The sequence below is a fragment of the Cyphellophora europaea genome (assembly GCF_000365145.1).
Source record: "Cyphellophora europaea CBS 101466 unplaced genomic scaffold supercont1.9, whole genome shotgun sequence".
Classification (NCBI taxonomy): Eukaryota; Fungi; Ascomycota; class Eurotiomycetes; order Chaetothyriales; family Cyphellophoraceae; genus Cyphellophora; species Cyphellophora europaea.
The window spans coordinates 632,166-650,644 of record NW_008481815.1 but is presented as its reverse complement, the minus strand read 5'-3'; the positions used below and the strand labels follow the sequence as shown (position 1 = coordinate 650,644).

At 54.0% G+C, this 18,479-nt stretch overlaps 4 protein-coding genes across 4 annotated transcripts; 3 read left to right on the top strand and 1 right to left on the bottom strand.

Moving 5' to 3' along the window:
- Positions 1 to 877: 877 nt before the first annotated feature.
- On the bottom strand, positions 878 to 7,434 carry HMPREF1541_08702 (uncharacterized protein; the record flags this gene model as incomplete). The annotated part of the gene is made up of 3 exons (XM_008723021.1): positions 878 to 3,772; positions 3,821 to 7,208; positions 7,259 to 7,434. The coding sequence occupies 3 exons, from the start codon at positions 7,432 to 7,434 to the stop codon at positions 878 to 880; spliced, it is 6,459 nt and encodes a 2,152-aa protein (XP_008721243.1).
- Positions 7,435 to 10,251: 2,817 nt separating this feature from the next.
- Positions 10,252 to 13,802, top strand: HMPREF1541_08701 (uncharacterized protein; the record flags this gene model as incomplete). Its single annotated transcript, XM_008723020.1, has 3 exons — positions 10,252 to 10,412; positions 10,460 to 10,658; positions 10,710 to 13,802. The coding sequence occupies 3 exons, from the start codon at positions 10,252 to 10,254 to the stop codon at positions 13,800 to 13,802; spliced, it is 3,453 nt and encodes a 1,150-aa protein (XP_008721242.1).
- A 411-nt stretch (positions 13,803 to 14,213) lies between these two features.
- On the top strand, positions 14,214 to 15,827 carry HMPREF1541_08700 (uncharacterized protein; the record flags this gene model as incomplete). The annotated part of the gene is made up of 1 exon (XM_008723019.1): positions 14,214 to 15,827. The coding sequence occupies one exon, from the start codon at positions 14,214 to 14,216 to the stop codon at positions 15,825 to 15,827; it is 1,614 nt and encodes a 537-aa protein (XP_008721241.1).
- Positions 15,828 to 16,311: 484 nt separating this feature from the next.
- On the top strand, positions 16,312 to 18,351 carry HMPREF1541_08699 (uncharacterized protein; the record flags this gene model as incomplete). The annotated part of the gene is made up of 1 exon (XM_008723018.1): positions 16,312 to 18,351. The coding sequence occupies one exon, from the start codon at positions 16,312 to 16,314 to the stop codon at positions 18,349 to 18,351; it is 2,040 nt and encodes a 679-aa protein (XP_008721240.1).
- Positions 18,352 to 18,479: the final 128 nt, after the last annotated feature.

Genomic DNA, 18,479 nt, shown 5'->3' with positions numbered 1-18,479 from the left:
CGGGAATATCAGGATCGATGTTAGCCTCAAGAACCGCGCGGTAGTAGAGAAGTACACAGTCTTGACCACATTGTGGGTATCGTGCATCATGTTGAAAGCCAGAAAACTCTTCATCTGCGTCGGCGTAGGGGGCGTCGAAGTCAGCAATTCGCAGCTCGAAGGGCTGCTCTAATACAGTTTGCAACTTTTGGAAAGGGTTGAATTAGTAGTAGCAAGAACGCCCGCTTATAATTCTGGCCCTGGGCAGAGTGCGTCTCAACTCGTTCTCAGTCTTCTTTGAGGAGTGACGGAATGATTCAATTATAGCATCGTAGTGAAGCTGACAGCGAGAAGTGGAATGGGTGTGAAGCGGAAACTGGTACGGGATCTCATACACATTCCACCGGGGTTTAGTAAAAGTGACGGGAGGTCTCCACACCATCAGGATCATCTGACCAAAGCGAGGTCGGAAGAGGAGTCAAGTACAGGTATGTTTTTCGACAGCACAACCAGCAAGCATTGAACGCCTCTCTCAGCGACCGTCTTCATGAAAATCTGTCTTTAGCCATTTTTTTCGTTGATCAACTAGAGTAATCCATACATGAACGTCGATCGTAGCGAGTTATGTATCTCAGACAGCCCAGCCTCTGCAAAACGCCCTTTTCCCAAATCGTCGTTCGTAATCATTCTGAGAAAGCGATCGTCCTCATGCTCTCAATCAATGCCTGGTCATCAAACGACTGTAAAGAATATCAAAAAGAATTGCTGTTCTGGGTGGCCCAATGATTGCAAAGGCAGCCATGTCCATGTCCTCGGTCCTAGCAAAGAAAAGCGGTCCATTGGGGTATCGGCTAGGCCCGCCACTGTTCTAACGTTCACACTTATCCAATTTCTATCATCACTTCTGCGCCGCAGTGTTGGTATTGGCTTTGTATGCCTCAGCTGCGTGTGCCATGTCGCCATAGCCGTTGGCCTTTGACTCCTTGACCTGTGGGACGGCGTCACGAGCGGGCATCTTGACAATACCACCAGTGACGGGTAGCAATGAGGCTCTTTCCATCAGGAACGAGTCGACCTGGCGGGCACATTGCCGGCCCTCGTTAATGCCCCAGACGATCAGAGATTGACCACGTCTGCAGTCACCGGCAGCGAACACGCCATCGATGTTTGTGTCGTACTGACCCTTGGGTGTCTTGATGTTGCTGCGGCCATCGAGTTCAATCTGGTCATTGAACAAACGGGCTTCGGGACCGAGGAAACCCATGGACAGCAAAACCAGGTCGGCAGGGAAATGCTGCTCGCTACCCTCGACGGGCTTCATGTCCCAACCACCGGACGCACCCTTGGCCCATTCTACACGTTTCGTATTGATGCCGGTGACTTTGCCGTCGGCGCCCTCGAAAGAGGTAGTCATGATGCAGAACTCTCGAGGGTCTTTGCCATAATGCTGCTTGACTTCGGTGTGGCCGTAATCGACACGGAAGATGCGCGGCCACTGTGGCCAGGGGTTGTCGCGAGCACGCTCAGGAGGAGGCTGAGGCAGCAGCTCGAAGTTGGTGACAGATTTAGCACCATGACGAACAGACGTGCCAATGCAATCGTTACCAGTGTCACCACCGCCAATGACAATGACATGCTTGTCCTTCGCAGAGATATACTTTCCGTCATCAAGCTTGCTGTCAAGGAGTGATTTGGTGTTCTGGCCAAGGAATGTCATGGCGAAATGGATACCATCCAGATCACGGCCGGGACTCTTGAGGTCGCGGCCTACAGTAGCACCAGTCGAGATGATAACAGCATCGTTAGCGGCGCGGACCGAATCAAGGCTGTTCTCTTCCTCAGGACCAACCGCAGTTGACGTCACGAACTTGACACCTTCTGCTGCCATGAGATCCACTCGGCGCTGGACGACACGCTTGTCGAGTTTCATGTTTGGAATGCCATACATGAGAAGTCCACCAATACGATCCGCCCGTTCGTAAACTGTGACCTCGTGGCCGGCGCGATTCAACTGGTCTGCAGCCGCCAGACCAGCAGGGCCAGAGCCGATGATGGCAACTTTCTTGCCTGTTCGCGATGTGGGAGGTTCAGGCTGCATCCAACCCATCTCAAAACCTTTGTCGATAATGGCGCATTCAATCGACTTGATGCCGACGGGGTCTTCATTGATACCCAAGACACAGGCTCCCTCACAGGGCGCCGGGCAGACACGCCCAGTGAACTCGGGGAAGTTATTGGTCATCAGAAGGCGGTTCAGGGCGTCCTTCCACTGATTGGCGAAGACCAATTCGTTCCATTTGGGGATGATGTTGGAGATGGGGCATCCCGAGTCGCTCTGACAGAATGGTACACCACAATCCATACATCTGGCGCTCTGATATTTGAGCTCGTCCTCAGACAAGCGTGAAGAAAGCTCGGACCAGTCCTTAGTGCGAATCTTGGTCTGGCGATACTTCTCGGAGCGACGGGTGTACTTCATAAAGCCACGAGTCTTGTCAAGCACCAGGCTAGACTTCTCCTTGGCCTTCTGAGCATCGCCGTTGATGCCCTCCTCAATGTCAAGCATTTCGGCCTTTTGCTTCTGCTTTTCTTTCTCCTGTGCTTTCTCACGCTGGTCCTGATGCAGGTTACGGACAGCGTTACCTGGGAGAATTGGAAGAGGATACTCGGCCTTCTTAGCCTCCTCAGCCTTCTTGGCACGCTCCTCGAGAACGCGCTTGTAGTCAACAGGAAGAACCTTGACGAAACGGGGAAGAGCGCGATTGAACTCAAGGAGAATGCGAGCAGCAAGCTCTGAGCCCGTGTAGTGATGATGATCCTCGATAAGTCCTCGAAGGAAGGCGATTTCGGCAGGATCCTCAACGCCGGAGACTTCCACCATCTCCATGTTGATCTTGGAGTGGAAGTCCTGATGCATGTCGAACACATAGGCAATGCCACCCGACATACCGGCAGCAAAATTGCGACCCGCAGCACCAAGGATGACAATACGACCGCCAGTCATGTACTCACAGCCGTGGTCACCCACTCCTTCGACAACAGCAGTAGCACCTGAGTTGCGAACAGCGAAGCGCTCGGCAGCCACACCACGGAAGAAGCATTGACCGCTTGTAGCACCGTACAGGCAGACGTTTCCGACGAGAATGTTCTCCTCGGCCTTGTACACAGCGCTGCGCGGGGGATAGATAATGACGCGACCACCCGACAGACCTTTTCCAACGTAGTCATTGGCGTCACCTTCGAGCTCCAGTGTCACACCTGGAGCAAGGTAAGCACCGAAAGACTGACCAGCCGAGCCACGAATATTGGCATGAATGGTGTCTTGAGGCAGACCAGTCTCGCCATAACGCTTGCTGATCTGGTAGGAGAGAGTAGCACCAAGAGCACGGTCGGTGTTGACAATGTCGGTCTCGATCCGGCAAGGCAGACCCTTCTCAAGCGCAAGCTCAGATTCGGAGATAAGTTTGTTGTCAAGGCGTGTGTGCAGCTTATGGTCTTGCTTGCGAACGTTGTAAGTCGCCACACCTGGTCTGATCGAGTGTGCAGGAGTCAAGATCAACGACAGATCGATGTTTTCGGTCTTAGGAGTGCGTAGGTCATCACGCATCTGCAGGAGTTCGGCACGACCCACCATCTCGTTGACAGTGCGAAGTCCAAGCTTGGCCATGATGGCACGGAGCTCATTGGCAATGTAGTAGAAAAAGTTGATGACGTGTTCGGGTGTACCACGGAACTTCTCACGCAGCAGAGGATCTTGAGTGGCAATGCCGACCGGGCACGTGTTAAGATGACACTGTCAAACGTTAGTAAATTGAAGTTACTTGGGTCGACAACGGCATACCTTTCTCATCATGATGCAACCCATGGCAATAAGAGGAGTGGTAGCGAAACCCCACTCTTCCGCGCCGAGCAGGCATGCTATAGCAACATCACGTCCAGTACGAAGCTGACCGTCGGTCTGGACGATGACACGGCCACGGAGATCGTTGAGCACCAAAGTTTGATGGGTCTCAGCAAGACCCAGTTCCCAGGGAAGACCGGCGTATTTGATACCGGTCCACCGAGAAGCTCCAGTACCACCATCATGGCCAGAAATAAGAATGTGGTCGGATTTGGCTTTGGCAACACCAGCAGCGACAATACCAACTCCAACCTCGGACACAAGCTTGACCGAGACACGTGCTCGGGGGTTTGAGCATTTCAAGTCGTAGATGAGCTGTTTGAGATCTTCAATGGAGTAGATATCGTGGTGTGGTGGAGGCGAGATCAGTCCGACACCAGGAGTAGAGTGTCTAGTCCTTCCAATAGCCTCAGACACCTTGTGTCCTGGAAGCTCGCCACCCTCTCCGGGCTTAGCGCCTTGGGCCATCTTGATCTGGAGCTCATCAGCGTCGGCCAGGTAGTTTGAGGTAACACCGAATCTGCCAGAGGCGATTTGCTTAATAGCAGATCGCATCGAATCGCCATTCTCCATCTGCAGGCTTCGCTCCGGATCTTCACCACCTTCGCCGGTGTTTGACTTGCCGCCAAGTCTGTTCATGGCAACGGCCAGCGTAGAGTGAGACTCCATGGAGATGGATCCGTATGACATGGCACCGGTCACGAAGCGGCGAACAATCTCGGTCCAGGGCTCAACCTGGTCGATCGGGATTGGAGCGCGCTGTTCAAAATCGAAGTCGAGCATGCCACGAAGTGTGCAATTCTTGATCTGCTCGTACTCGGAGAGCGAGTACGCTTCGTAAGACTTGTCATTCTTGGTGCGGACTGCATCTTGAATGTTCGCTATGCTGGTTGGGTCGTTGATGTGAGCCTCTCCACCGTCACGCCAGTGATACTCTCCAGTCTCGGCCAAACCAGGAATTTCACGGATCTCTCGCGAAGGATAGCCCTTCTCATGGAAGGCGAAGGCATCCTGAGCAATCAACTCAAAGGTCAAGCCCTTGATGCGGGTAGCAGTTCCAGCAAAGCACCGGTCGACCACAGAATCATCGATACCAAGCGCCTCGAAAATCTGAGCACCCTTGTATGACTGCAGAGTGGAAATACCCATCTTGCTCATGACCTTGAGAATACCACCGTCGCAAGACGCCTTGTAGTTGGCAATGATTTGTTGGTCAGTGAGCTTCTTGCGGATGAGACCTTCCTGGTTCATCTTGAGGATGCACTCCATGGCCAAATATGGGTTGATGGCGTCAGCACCGTAGCCAACAAGTACGCACATATGGTGGACCTCACGAGCTTCGGCAGTCTCGACTACCAAGGCAACCCTAGATCTCCATTTGTTGCGGACGAGATGGTGGTGAACGAGACCAGTGGCAATCAAAGAGGAGACAGCAACTCTGTCAGCGGAGGTGGCTCGGTCGGACAGAATGATGACCTTGTCGCCGTTGCTAATAGCCTCGGTAGCAGCATCGCAAATGTTGTCGAGAGCCTGAGTGTAGCCTTGAACCCCAGACCACTTATCAAAGGTAATATCGATAGTCTTCACGGTCCACTCCTTATCGTAGGCATCCACGTTCTTGACAGCATTGAAAGTTTCAATCTCCAAGATGGGGGATGGGAGTAGCAGACGGGCACACTGCGACTCTTCCATCTCGAGCAGATTGCCTTGAGGACCGACATAGCACTCGAGCGACATCACAATTGCCTCTCGAATAGGATCAATGGGCGGATTGGTGACTTGAGCGAACATCTGCCTGAAGTACTCGAACATCAGGCGAGGCTGCTGGGCGAGACAGGCCAGCGGGGCATCGTTGCCCATTGAGCCTAGAGCTTCCTTTGAGTCTGCGGCCATGGGGCCAAGTAGGAGACTGATTTGCTCGAATGAGTAACCAAACGCACGCAGAAGCGGGTCATCTTGAATGTTCGTCTTCGAAAGCTTGAATCCCAGGTCGAGCTCCTTCGATAGGGTGTCCACTATATTGGGCATCTTGTAGAGGTGCGTATCGAGCCACTGTTGGAAATTCTGTCTGCCAGAAACCGTATGCTTGAGTTCAGCATCGTCAATAATGCGACCAGCCTCGGTGTCGACCAAGAGCATCTTTCCAGGCTGTAGGCGGCCCTTTTGAATGACGCGCTCTGGCTCGATGGCAATGGTTCCAACTTCAGAGGCGCAGATAATACGGTCATCATCAGTCACATAGTATCTGCAAGGTCTGAGACCATTTCGATCAAGGTTGGCACCGCAGTAGCGGCCGTCGGAGAAGGTGAAGAGAGCAGGACCGTCCCATGGCTCCATCAAGCAAGCTGCGTATTCGTAAAAAGCAGCTTTCTCCGCGTCCATGGCAGTGTTGCCCTGCCATGCCTCAGGTACCATCATCATGACGGCTTCAGGGAGCGAAAGAACTCTGTTCATGACCAGCAACTCCAGAACGTTGTCAAAAGCAGCCGAATCGGAGCCACCATCCTCGACGATTGGGAAGAGCCGCTCAAGATCGTCACCGAAGAAGTCAGAACTGAGGACGCCCTCGCGCGCTCTCATCCAGTTTTTGTTGCCGCGCAAAGTGTTGATCTCACCGTTGTGGGCAAGCCACCGCAAAGGCTGTGAGCGATCCCAGGAGGGGAACGTGTTGGTTGAGAAGCGAGAGTGAACGAGAGCGAAATGACCTTCGTAATCCACGGACGCCAGGTCGTGGTAGTATTGGTAAACCTGCACCGGTGCAAGTTGACCCTTGTAGACAATGTTGCGGTTGCTCAACGAGCAGATGTAAAACCAAGGCTTCCACCGGGTATCATGCGTAACGGACTTTCTGAGCACATACAGCTTTCTTTCAAACGCAACGGAATCGAAGGACTCGGGATCGGTGTTCTCAGGTTTGTTGCCGGAACCGTAAGCAGATGCCAGAACCACAAATGGCTGCAGGATGATGGGCTCGCGAGACAGCGCAGCCGGACCAAGCAGAGTAGAGTCGCGAGGAACCTCACGCCAGCCCAGAGTCCTCAGACCAAGCTCTGAAGCCACCTCCTCAAAGCTGGTTGTAGCATCTTTCAGCATCTCCGTATCAGGCTTGAAGAACAGGTTGCCGGCGGCGTATTGGCCCAGAGGGGGCAGATCGATGCCAACTTCGCGAGCAAAGTTCTTGACGAAGAACTTGTGGGGGATCGAGGTCATGACACCGGCACCGTCACCATCTCGAGCGTCCGACCCGACCGCGCCTCGGTGGGTCATGTTGCAGAGTAGGTTGCGGGCATCGCTGACAATCTTGTGGCTAGGCTTACCCTTGATATGGCTGCAGGACTGTCAGATAGAGCTTTGATGAGGGATCTCCGGGTTTCTTACGCAGCGAAGCCTACACCACAGGCATCTTTCTCTAAGCTGGGGTCGTACAGACCCTGCTTCTCTGGCAGAGCCTCGCCCCAGCCATAGCCCTTTTCGGGCTTGTAGGGATTGTACTCCTGCGGTTGCTCGGGCTCTTCGATCTCTTGTTTGTAGGTTTCCGCCGCGGTAAGGCCCATTCTATCGTCGACGAGCGACGAATGCGAAAATACGAAGGTGGGTTAGGTTGGTGGCAATCTTCTCCAGGTGAGCGAAGGTGGCCTAGGAAGGTAGCACTTTTTGTAGTCTACCGTGGCTGAGTAACAGTAGAGAGCCGAAATAGCTCTACCCTTTGTGAAGATTTGCCTGTGTGGTAGGAAGGGTGTGGGAAGGTAACAGCTAGAGGGAAGGAAGAAAATAATATGGACAAAGAGGGCGAGAAATCGGTCGAGTGGGGTGGTTTGGTTCGAGCGACGAGCCTATAGGCAATCCACCATATCACAACCTTCCGCTTCACTGCATAGTCTTCTTCACGGCGGAATTCTCTTAGCGTGGACGGAGCCGAACGGCCGGCGAGCGAATGTCTACGGGTGTTAAACTACTGTTATTTGCACTAGATTGCCCTTGGACAGCTTGTCACACCCGAAATCCAGCGCCGGCCGTATATGTAGAATTACCGAATCTCCCCAACTGACAACGACGAGTACCAGCTATTGCGGCACTACCTCATCACGATCATTGCACAATGATTGTCCAGGTGGCGAGCCAATCGTCTACGCCCTGACGCCGTGTAGGCGTCGATGCCGCCGTGGTAGAAGTTCGCACAAGCTCGCGCTCTGCGAGTTCATGCAGGACTCCATTGCCAGAACCCGCTTTACCGGCCCTAGAAGCCCACCAGGACTTGACACACTGACCAATGATAGCGTCTACTTTATGGCTGATACTGAGCATTCTACAGTTTGGCGGCGATAAGCAGAATGTGACCAATCAGCATATCGCTGACTCCTTGAATTGCTCAATGCAAACGCAACTTTTTGACCCTGGCCCTCCGCTTTCGCTGCACCTCCTAGCTCAGCTCCTTTCCTCTTCGGGCTATGGAAGCTGATGGGGCTTCTTTGCTTGTCATCGAAGCAGTCCAGACACCGGTAACGCCACGCATCGTATCCATCTTTTTTTCACATGGCAACCTGGCGGTGGTGCCCGAAGGTCAGCCAGCACACGACTTGGGCGCGCCTAAGCCTCATCTCCGAGCTTTCCCGCACGTTGTGACATTTGTACCCCAGTCCTGCGATAAAATTGCTGCGCTCTCATGACCAGAATTACCACCTGGTGGGACAAGCAGTCCAGGTGCAATAGCGCCCAGGCGACCACCGGCGCCCAGCAGAAGCAACGATCATTACCGACTCGCAAATTGACCTTGCAGCTAGCTACGGCCCTATATAACGTCCCCGGAAGTCTAGATCACTGATCAATGATGTTTATGATATGAAACATGTGAATATTCCACTCAACCACGGCAAGTCATCGGCAACCTTTCAATCATCGCCGCTCCAGTACCCTCTGAGGCTCGTCTATGACACGGGCACTTTGCGCACAGACCAGTGAGCTGCACCCCACGTACCAGGGTGCTCGTCATTTCTTGTTACGAGATCTCTTCAAGACCCGCAGGAGATCAGCTTAGCCGGGACGCTAAAACGAGCCGACATCGCAGCTTGCGCCAAACTTTTACATCATTGCACCTCGACCGCCAGTATTACCGTGCATATGACTGGCTTCTTTCCACACTATTATGCGGCTTCCTGTGCGATGGTATACATCCCGAACAAGCGGCCGGCTATTAGGGCCCCTGCATCTCGGAGCTACGATTAAGATTACTTGGCGACCCTGTCTGGCGGCGCCTACTGCGACTGGCATAGGGTAACAGTAAAAGTGCCCTCTGAAGAGTGCGTGGGAAAATGTTGGTGCGGGCCAAGAAATAGATAGTACAAACATTGATTGAATATCACGGTAGCAGTGCAGGCGCCGCTTTCGTGTCACGGCGCAAGGTGTGCTCTCTGTAGGGTGACACGATAGCAGCAGAGGACTTTACAGGCATACATATATGGAATCTTCTTGCGCGAGGAGAACCCTGAGCCACTCCTGGCCCGACCGTCCACTGAAGAGGAGACTTAGCGGCTACTACAACCAGAACCCATTTTCTTCCCTATTTCCTGGTCTACTACTACGGAGAAGATTCGTTATTTCCCCGGCACGGTGGATGGCTTTCCATGCACTCCGCCGTTGCATGGGCCCTCGGAGGGTACCCTCGGTGGAGGTATTCTCGTGTTTTGGGGATGCCGTCAGAGGCTGGCGAAATGGTCTCTATGTCACGCTTCACCCGATTTCACCTTGTCCTTCGCAGCTGCCTAGTACCCGACGTGAGGCTTTTGTCTTTCGTATGACATGCCGCGATGTCAAGCATGGGCTTATATTTGCGGCTCAAGTCATCCTCGCTGTAGCTAGTCCACTGTTCTCATGACACTCCAGATTCGGATACACATTGAGAGGAGCCATGGGTTTGAACCATTTCTTCTTGTATACGATCCACCTCGCCTCACCCCACTGACATTGACTGTCTAGAATTTTCCTAAGGTCGCCCGAAGTGACAGCCTTAGACGGGCTTCGACAGCCTCATACTTGCCGTAAATGAATTAGTCTCCCATGTCTTGGCATTTTCCTGCGCAAACTGCGCAATATCAGCCTATCTTTGAAGAAGTTATGTCGCTTTATAGTACACTCAACGACAGTGATTCCGACCTGGGGCACACAGAATCAAGAAACAAGAAGCGCTTTCAAGTCCCGCATTGCTTAACGCGGCCCTGACCAAGCAGTAACGCTCACTATCCGCAGCCTGAAAATGGCTCGGCGAGGGAACACACGCTCACCATCGCCAGTAGGGAGTTCCTATTCCGCATCGAAACGAAGCCGGAGGCACGATGATCGAGACGATGACCGCAGTGAAAGGAATAGAAAGGACGATGATCGCAACCATCGCCGCAAAAGATCTCGCTCAAGAAGCCCTGATGTACGTCACAGTCTTATCCACCATGGCGGAAGTGAGTCTGACTATGAACAGCGCCGGTATCGAGACCATGATAGGGACCGAGATCGGGATCGTTACCGAAGAAGAGATCGTTCAGTAGATCGTCGGCATGACGATAGAGAGAGTTACTATGCATCGTCCAGGCGTGATCGATCAAGAAGGAGATCGCGTGACCGCGATGGTCGTAAACGCAGTCGTAGCAGGGACCGCCAACCCAAAAGACACGATTCTCGCGACCGCGATCGAAGACCACGGGAATCCTCAGCGGAATCAAGAAAGCGCAAACGTGGCGACAGCAGAGATAGGCCGTCAACGCGGGACTCAGCTACGGCTTCGAAAGATGTGAGTCAACGCTGTCTACCTTTCCTCTACAAATCTCATAACATGTTGCAGACTTCGAAGCCGTCAACTCCCACTGCGTCTACAGCAGACGAGCAGAAGGCCGCAAGGCTTGCTAAACTGGAGCAATGGAAACGTAAGCAAGCTGAAGACCAAGTTAAGAGGCAGAAAGAACTCGAAGCAGCCGGCGGGACACGAAATATACTTGACGAAATCGACCGCAAGGCTGGTGTCGCTCCCACTGCCGCATCACCTCAATCGCCCGTAACGCCGACCGTGCCAACTGTGCCTTCACCAGCGCCTGCTCCATACCAAGGCAAATTCGACCCAAAGGCAATCGCTAAAAAGGTACAGGGCCCAACCGTGACATCAAAAGTCTTAGGTGGGGATATTGCTCCACCACTCAATGGTGCTGCTGTCGCCGGCAGGAAGACCGCGTCGCCAATCCCACCGTCAAGGGTGCTCAACGAGTCTAAAGGGAAGTCCTTGAAACCTTCCGGCAATCTCAGTCGTTTTGGACTGGCCGCAAGACAAGCTGCTGATGCTGAGGTGTCTAAGAAAGCTCTTGATTTCGAAGACGACGAGGACACGAAGAAAAAGCTCGAAAAGCTACCGACTCTATCCGAAGCCGATACTGGACTCGTCGATGGGCCTGACAGACACGAGTCAGACGATGACGACGGAGACGATGACATCCAGGAAGCTGAAGATGACGAGGTCGCCATGGCTGCGGCTCGAGCTGCCGCAGAACAACGCAGTCAAGCTGAGCGGGGCGATGACACAGCCATGTCAGAAGCACCAGCTCCTGCCGAAGTTGATGCAGTCGAAGAAGACGAAGAGGTCGATCCACTGGACGCTTTCATGCAAGATCTGGCTCCAGTGTCGAAACCAAAATTCAAATCCCAAAGGGTTAAGGCGAAACAGCAGGAGCCTGAATCCTTCTTCGGCGACGATGACGATATGGGCCTAACCGCCATCGATGAAGATAACCCAGACAGTATAATGGCTATGGCTGCCGACAAGGTCAAGAAGAAGAAGAAAGACATTCCAGCTGTAAATCACGACAAGGTTCAGTACGAACCATTCCGACGGAGTTTTTACTCGGAACCAATCGAGATGTCCGACATGACCGAGGAAGAAGTTGCCTCGCTTCGAATGGAGCTGGACAATATCAAGGTGCGTGGCGTGGACGTCCCGAAACCTGTCCAGAAATGGGCACAATGTGGTCTTGGTGTTCAGGTCTTGGATGTGATTAAAAACCTTGGGTACGATGCTCCCACCAGCATTCAATCGCAGGCGATACCAGCAATCATGTCCGGCCGAGACATCATAGGTGTCGCAAAGACCGGGTCGGGCAAGACCGTTGCCTTTTTGCTACCTATGTTTCGACACATCAAGGATCAGCGACCTCTGGAATCGCTTGATGGCCCAATCTGTCTGGTCCTGAGTCCGACTCGAGAACTGGCAACCCAAATCCATCGTGACTGTAAGCCATTCATGAAAGCTTTGGGCTTGAGAGCTGTCTGTGCTTACGGTGGAGCGCCCATCAAAGACCAGATCGCCGAGATGAAGCGCGGTGCTGAGATTGTGGTGTGCACTCCTGGGCGCATGATCGACCTGCTTGCGGCCAACAGCGGGCGTGTGACGAATCTGAGGCGAGTAACCTATGTTGTCCTCGACGAAGCAGACAGAATGTTCGACATGGGTTTCGAGCCACAAGTGATGAAGATCCTGGGAAACATCCGACCTGACAAACAGACAGTCCTGTTCTCAGCCACCTTCCCGCGCCAGATGGAAGCCCTTGCACGGAAAACACTGGCCAAGCCCGTAGAGATTGTGGTTGGCGGGCGTAGCGTCGTCGCCCCTGAAATCACCCAAATCGTCGAAGTGTGGGCCGAAGACCAGAAGTTTGTCCGTCTGCTCGAGCTACTGGGAAATCTTTATGCCGAAGAACAGAACGAAGACGATCGTGCTCTTATTTTCGTGGACCGTCAGGAGTCCGCCGATGGCCTACTAAAAGCTCTCATGAATCGCGGCTATCCCTGTATGTCAATCCATGGCGGCAAAGATCAGATTGACCGCGATTCCACCATTGCGGACTTCAAAGCCGGCGTCGTGCCGATCCTTATCGCCACGAGTGTTGCTGCGCGTGGCCTGGATGTGAAGCAACTCAAGCTAGTGGTCAATTACGACGCCCCAAACCATTTGGAAGACTACGTGCATCGTGCTGGGCGCACAGGGCGCGCCGGCAATACGGGCACAGCTGTCACTTTCCTGACCGAAGAGCAAGATCGCTACGCCGTTGACATCTCCAAGGCGCTCAAACAATCCGGACAAGCCGTTCCGGAGGCTGTCCAGAAGCTTGTTGATGCCTTTACAGATAAGGTCAAGACTGGCAAGGAGAAGGCCTCCGCTGGTGGTTTTGGTGGTAAGGGTCTTGACCGCCTGGACCAGCAGCGTGATGCTGAAAAGGCTCGCGAGCGCAAGACATTCAAGTCGGGCGAAGAAGGCGAGGAACAAGAGGAGAAAGAGGAAAGTACAGCGAAAGTTGGTGACGACATCTTCGCTAAGGCGGCGTCGGGTGTCAAGGCCTCCGAGGCTGCCACCACTTCTTCCACGCCTGCATCTTCGCAGATTCCCGGCGTGCCCAAGGGCATCGATCTCGATGGTAAGATTATCGTGCACAAGACTGAGCGACCAGATCCGGGCGCCAAGCCCGCGAATCGTATGGACGCCGTCGCCGCTGCGGTTGCCAACATCAACAACAAGCTCAGCAAAGCAGGAGTCATGCGCTCCGGGGTCCCGATCGACAACAAAGGCCCTGACGCGGGTGCCTTCCACGCCACGCTCGAGATCAACGACTTCCCGCAGAAGGCGCGCTGGGCCGTCACCAATCGCACGAATGTGGCGAAGATTTTGGAATCTACGGGAACCAGTATTACGACGAAGGGCAACTTCTACGCTACCGGGAAAGAGCCCGGGCCCACAGAGCAACCAAAGCTGTACATCCTCGTTGAGGGCGATACGGAAGTGGTGGTGCAAGAGGCCATGCGCGAGTTGATGCGACTATTGAAGGAGGGAACTATGAGTGCCGCGGAAGCAGAAGGCAGCCGTACCGCCGGTGGAGGCAGGTATTCTGTTGTGTAAGCTTCAGATATTAGTGAATCTAAGTTGTACGTGGCGACGCCGTTGGTACAAATTATCTGGGCACTTGAAGTAGAACGAGTCATAAAAGCTCGCTCCCCTCCGACTAGTGGGCTGAATGACACATTATTCTTGAGTTTCCATTATCCGAAAGGGGGCTCACACCTGATCCCATCATCGATTGAAGAAGAGGGGATGAGGTGAGCTGAGTGAGGGGAGACCGCGCAAGGCTGGGCCACAAGGCTTTGACTTGCGGCACTAGGGTCACGAGACCTGGACCGGTGGGCAAGTCGGCAGCCAGCGACGACTCCCTTGACTTCCTCGCTATTCTCACACCATGCCTCAATGACAGCGAGCACTCCTTCTCTTGAGCCCGGCAACGACACAGGGCCCGAAGAGGTGGAATTGGACATCATGGCTCACAACGACTCGGGGATCAGCGAGCCGCTGATCTCCAACGACACACAAGAAGCAGATGCGCGGGAGGAGACCTTTGTAGGGTCAGCAAACCCTTTCGTGTGGGCTCTCACTATCTCGGCGTGTGTGAGCGGTCTTCTCTTCGGCTACGACACCGGCGTCATCTCCTCCACCCTCGTCTCGATCGGAACCGACCTGTCCCACCGCGACCTCACGAACCTCGACAAAGGCCTCATCACGTCTTGTACGAGTGCCTTTGCGCTAGTTGCGAGTCCGATCGCTGGAGTTTTGGCAGACAGAATAGGTCGCAAGAACATCATAATCATTGCCGACTTCCTCTTTGTGGCCGGCGCGCTATGGCAGGCCTACACAAGCACTGTCGCTGGGATGATATTCGGCAGAAGCGTTGTTGGCCTTGCCATTGGCGCCGCGAGTTTGATTACACCACTCTACATTTCTGAGCTCGCTCCGAGCCATCTACGAGGTCGACTCGTCACAGTGTCCTTACTCTTCATTACGGGCGGGCAGTGCTTAAGCTACACCATTGGCTGGCTCTTTTCTACCATGCCAGGTGGTTGGAAGTGGATGGTTGGCCTGGGTGCGTTGCCCGCCATCCTTCAAGTTCTACTCCTGATCTTCATGCCTGAGACACCTCGATATCTCTGCAAAGCTCAAAGGCAAAGCGAAGCAAAAGCGATCCTCATCAAGGTGTACGACCGCATCAGTGTCAAACCAGATCAGACCGCCGCGAATATCGTTCGCGCTATCAATCAGGAGATCAATGAAGAGTCAGAGTCACGGCTCACTCTCGGAAAAGATCACCCTGGGTCGTCTCGAGTTATTCTACCAGCCACTCTGTCATCCCTACTACTGTACGCGCCGCACCGTCGTGCCTTGATCATTACGTGCATGCTCCAGGGGCTTCAGCAACTATGTGGTTTTAACTCGCTCATGTACTTCTCAGCAACCATATTTGAGCTCTTACACTTCTCTTCACCGACTCTCACCTCCCTTTCCGTCGCTGGCACGAACTTCCTTTTTACGATCGCGGCCTTTTACCTAATCGACCGCATTGGCCGCCGGCGAATCTTACTCCTTACGATACCCATCATGGCGTTGGCTCTGCTGCTTTGTGCTGGGAGCTTTACACTTATAGAAGCACCTCAATCACCAACCTCACCATCACAAGCTCCTTCTAACCCCGCGAATCCTCCGGTGCCGAAGTCCAGCGGCCCGGCGCTCGCAGTCCTCAGTTCCCTCCTTCTCTACGTCTCTGCGTACGCCACAGGCCTCGGACCAGTTCCATGGCAACAATCAGAGTTGTTCCCTCTTTCCGTCCGCTCGTTGGGCTCATCCTTAGCAACGGCCACCAATTGGGGTTCCAACACCATAGTCGGCCTAACATTTCTACCCATGATGCAGTTTCTCACGCCTGGATGGACGTTCGTGTGCTATGCGGTTGTCTGCATTGCCGGCTGGGTCATTGTGAAGATGATCTATCCAGAGACTATGGGTCTGGGCCTCGAAGAAGTCGGTGAACTGCTCAGCGAGGGGTGGGGAGTTGACAAGAGCACTGTCCCTGGTAGGAGGAAGCAGTCAGTAACTTCTTGAGCAATACCAAAATGATTTAAAACGCAAACTCCATGACCAACAATCATCTTTACGTGCACTGCTGCTGTGTTGATCCTCGATGGCTCCGAAGGTTGTGCAATCACTAAAGGTGGTGTAGCCTTCTGTATCATCCAGATTTATGCATCTAGAGAGGTTCTTGTCGCTGTGACATTTAGCCTCGTGAGACGTCGCGCTGTATGAAGCCCCACCTAGCCCACCTCTACCCTGCCTAGCGTCCGCTCCGCCAGCCCAGGTAGAAGTGGTTCTCGCACTTCCCTGGCACCTCCAGGATCCTAGTCTGGCCTGTGGTATACATTCATACGTCATCTTTCGACGAATTTGGCCTCGCCAACCTAGAGGCAGCGTTCCACGACGCCCGAACGGGCGACCATGCCTTGAAGATTGCCGTCGTCTGCCCCAATGCCGGCAGTTGGTAGTGACCTGGGCGAACCACAATACATCTACAGTGAACCCAAAATCAGTAATGGAACTCGACATCGACATTCCGTTTGGAGAGCTGTACAAACAAGGTGACGTGAAACGCATTCTACAAGAGCTCTATCAGCACGTTGGCACAAGGAATGATGCCCAAGCCTGGGCCCGTAATCTGCGTTTTCTTACTCCTACCTCTTTACAGAATACAGACACTTCAGAAGATCGCCGCAGCTCCGACGAAACAGAAGATGTATGTGTCTGTAATTCCCGATCGCCATCGACGTTCAACGCCATAGCTCCAGGCCCGCAGGGTCTACTCCACGTCACAAAACCGTCCCAGCTAATTGACTGCACCCACTACGTTGCTGTATCGTGGGTCTGGCGAAGCGGCGTGCCGCCCCATGGCGCGGTGGGCGCTTGCGAGCAGTATGTCGTCGCCGATGAAGATCGAGAGTGCTGGATCCCTCAGCACGTACTCTCACGTGCCATCAGCTTCGCTGCGCATTACGAGTTGTCCTTTATCTGGTTCGACAAGGAGTGCATTGATCAGGACACTCCGGAGGACAAGGAACTGGGTATCCAAGCCATGGACATCGTGTATCAGCGCAGCCTCTACCCGCTGGCGCTCCTGCAGGCCTACATCGCAACGCAGCGGCAGCTAGATCTGTTCTGCCGGTTGGTCGAAGGCGTCGATATCCCAGCCGAGGACCTTCCTGCCCTGCTGGAAGTGCTTCAGCTTATCGAGACCGACAAGTATTTCACACGGACCTGGTGTCTGCAGGAATCGACGTCCGGTGGCTTCGAGATGCATGTGCTCATCCCGCACGATCCCAGCCTGTCCAAGTCCGACATCCTCGGCACCCTCCCGGGCGAGATCGAGACGAGTATCTCCACCCTGATATACGCTGTGAACTTTGCGTATGCGTGTGTGTCACTCTGCGACGAGTCAATCAACGCCGCTCTCGAGTCTGCTCTCTACCGGACGATCGACCGGATCCTATCATTTGTCCCTCTCGTCATCGATCAACCCACCAGCGGCTTCGACGACCCGGAGTACAGGCAGGCATGCAACGCTGCCCAGGCCCTGACATTCTTACACCAGCGGGACAACCATCGCGTCGCCGATCGCATAGCTGTTCTGGGCAACTTGTGCGACTACAGACTGCGACTGGACACGAACGCGATCGAGGCCGCTGGGTACGGGTTCAGCATCTGCGCCTTTGCCCTGGCAATCTTCAACGGCGACTTGTCCCTCTCGCAATCTGACAATCCTGTCGGAGCAGGCGTCTTGGACTACTCGTGGGGCCCGCAGACAGGCCTGCGACTCTCACAGCTGGAGCATTTCGAAGATGATAATCTCGTGGTGCGGGCTGCGCCAGCAGCGCTCACAGAGGATGGGCTGCTGGTGAAAGGGTGGTTGTGGAAGCTCGAGGAAATCAAACCAAACATTCCTTCGTCTGGCGACCCGGCTCTCTTGATATGGAGCTTCCTGAAGTATTTGCTGCGTAGCAAGTACACTGATCTTGCACAGGTCGTGTGGAGGTTCACGAAGGAACACCGGTTCGGGGCCTCGGCAGAGAAGACAGTGCGAGATAACACATTGGTGCCGCCCAGGTTGGCGGATGTGCTGGATCAGGATGGCAACCTGACATACCAGGACAGCGAATGGATGAGGCACGAGGACGACTTCCGCAACTTCCTAGAGCCAACCGGCAGCGGCTCGAAAGACACGCGGACGGTCGACCAGAGGGAGTTCGACAGGCGGTGGGACTATAGCCGCTGGTTCTGGACACGGATCAAGAACGGCAGCATCGCTCTGGCCAGACACGAGCAGGAAACCGCGCCGTCAGCAGTATTTGATGCGCCAATCTCGGCTTCTTCGACTTACGTGTTCCAGCCAGCAACGGTGCTCGACCAACAACTGGCCACGACACAGCGACGGAACGCGCCCATTTTCTGGGTCGTTGACCTGCTCAGCGAGGGTGGTGGCGAGGGCAGACCGAAGATTGTGAAAGGCACCGGGCAAATGTGCAATGGCTACTACATGATCCCTGACGGGCAGAGCCCGGAAACGTTTGTCTTCTGCTAGCGATCGTGCCAGGAATGCCACAAGATACGGTTGAAACTAAGTTCGATCGAAGCAGCCGCTAGATGGCTCAGGTTATATTTCCCTAGTGCATTGTGCAAACCAGGCATAATTTAGATCCGAGGTTTGAT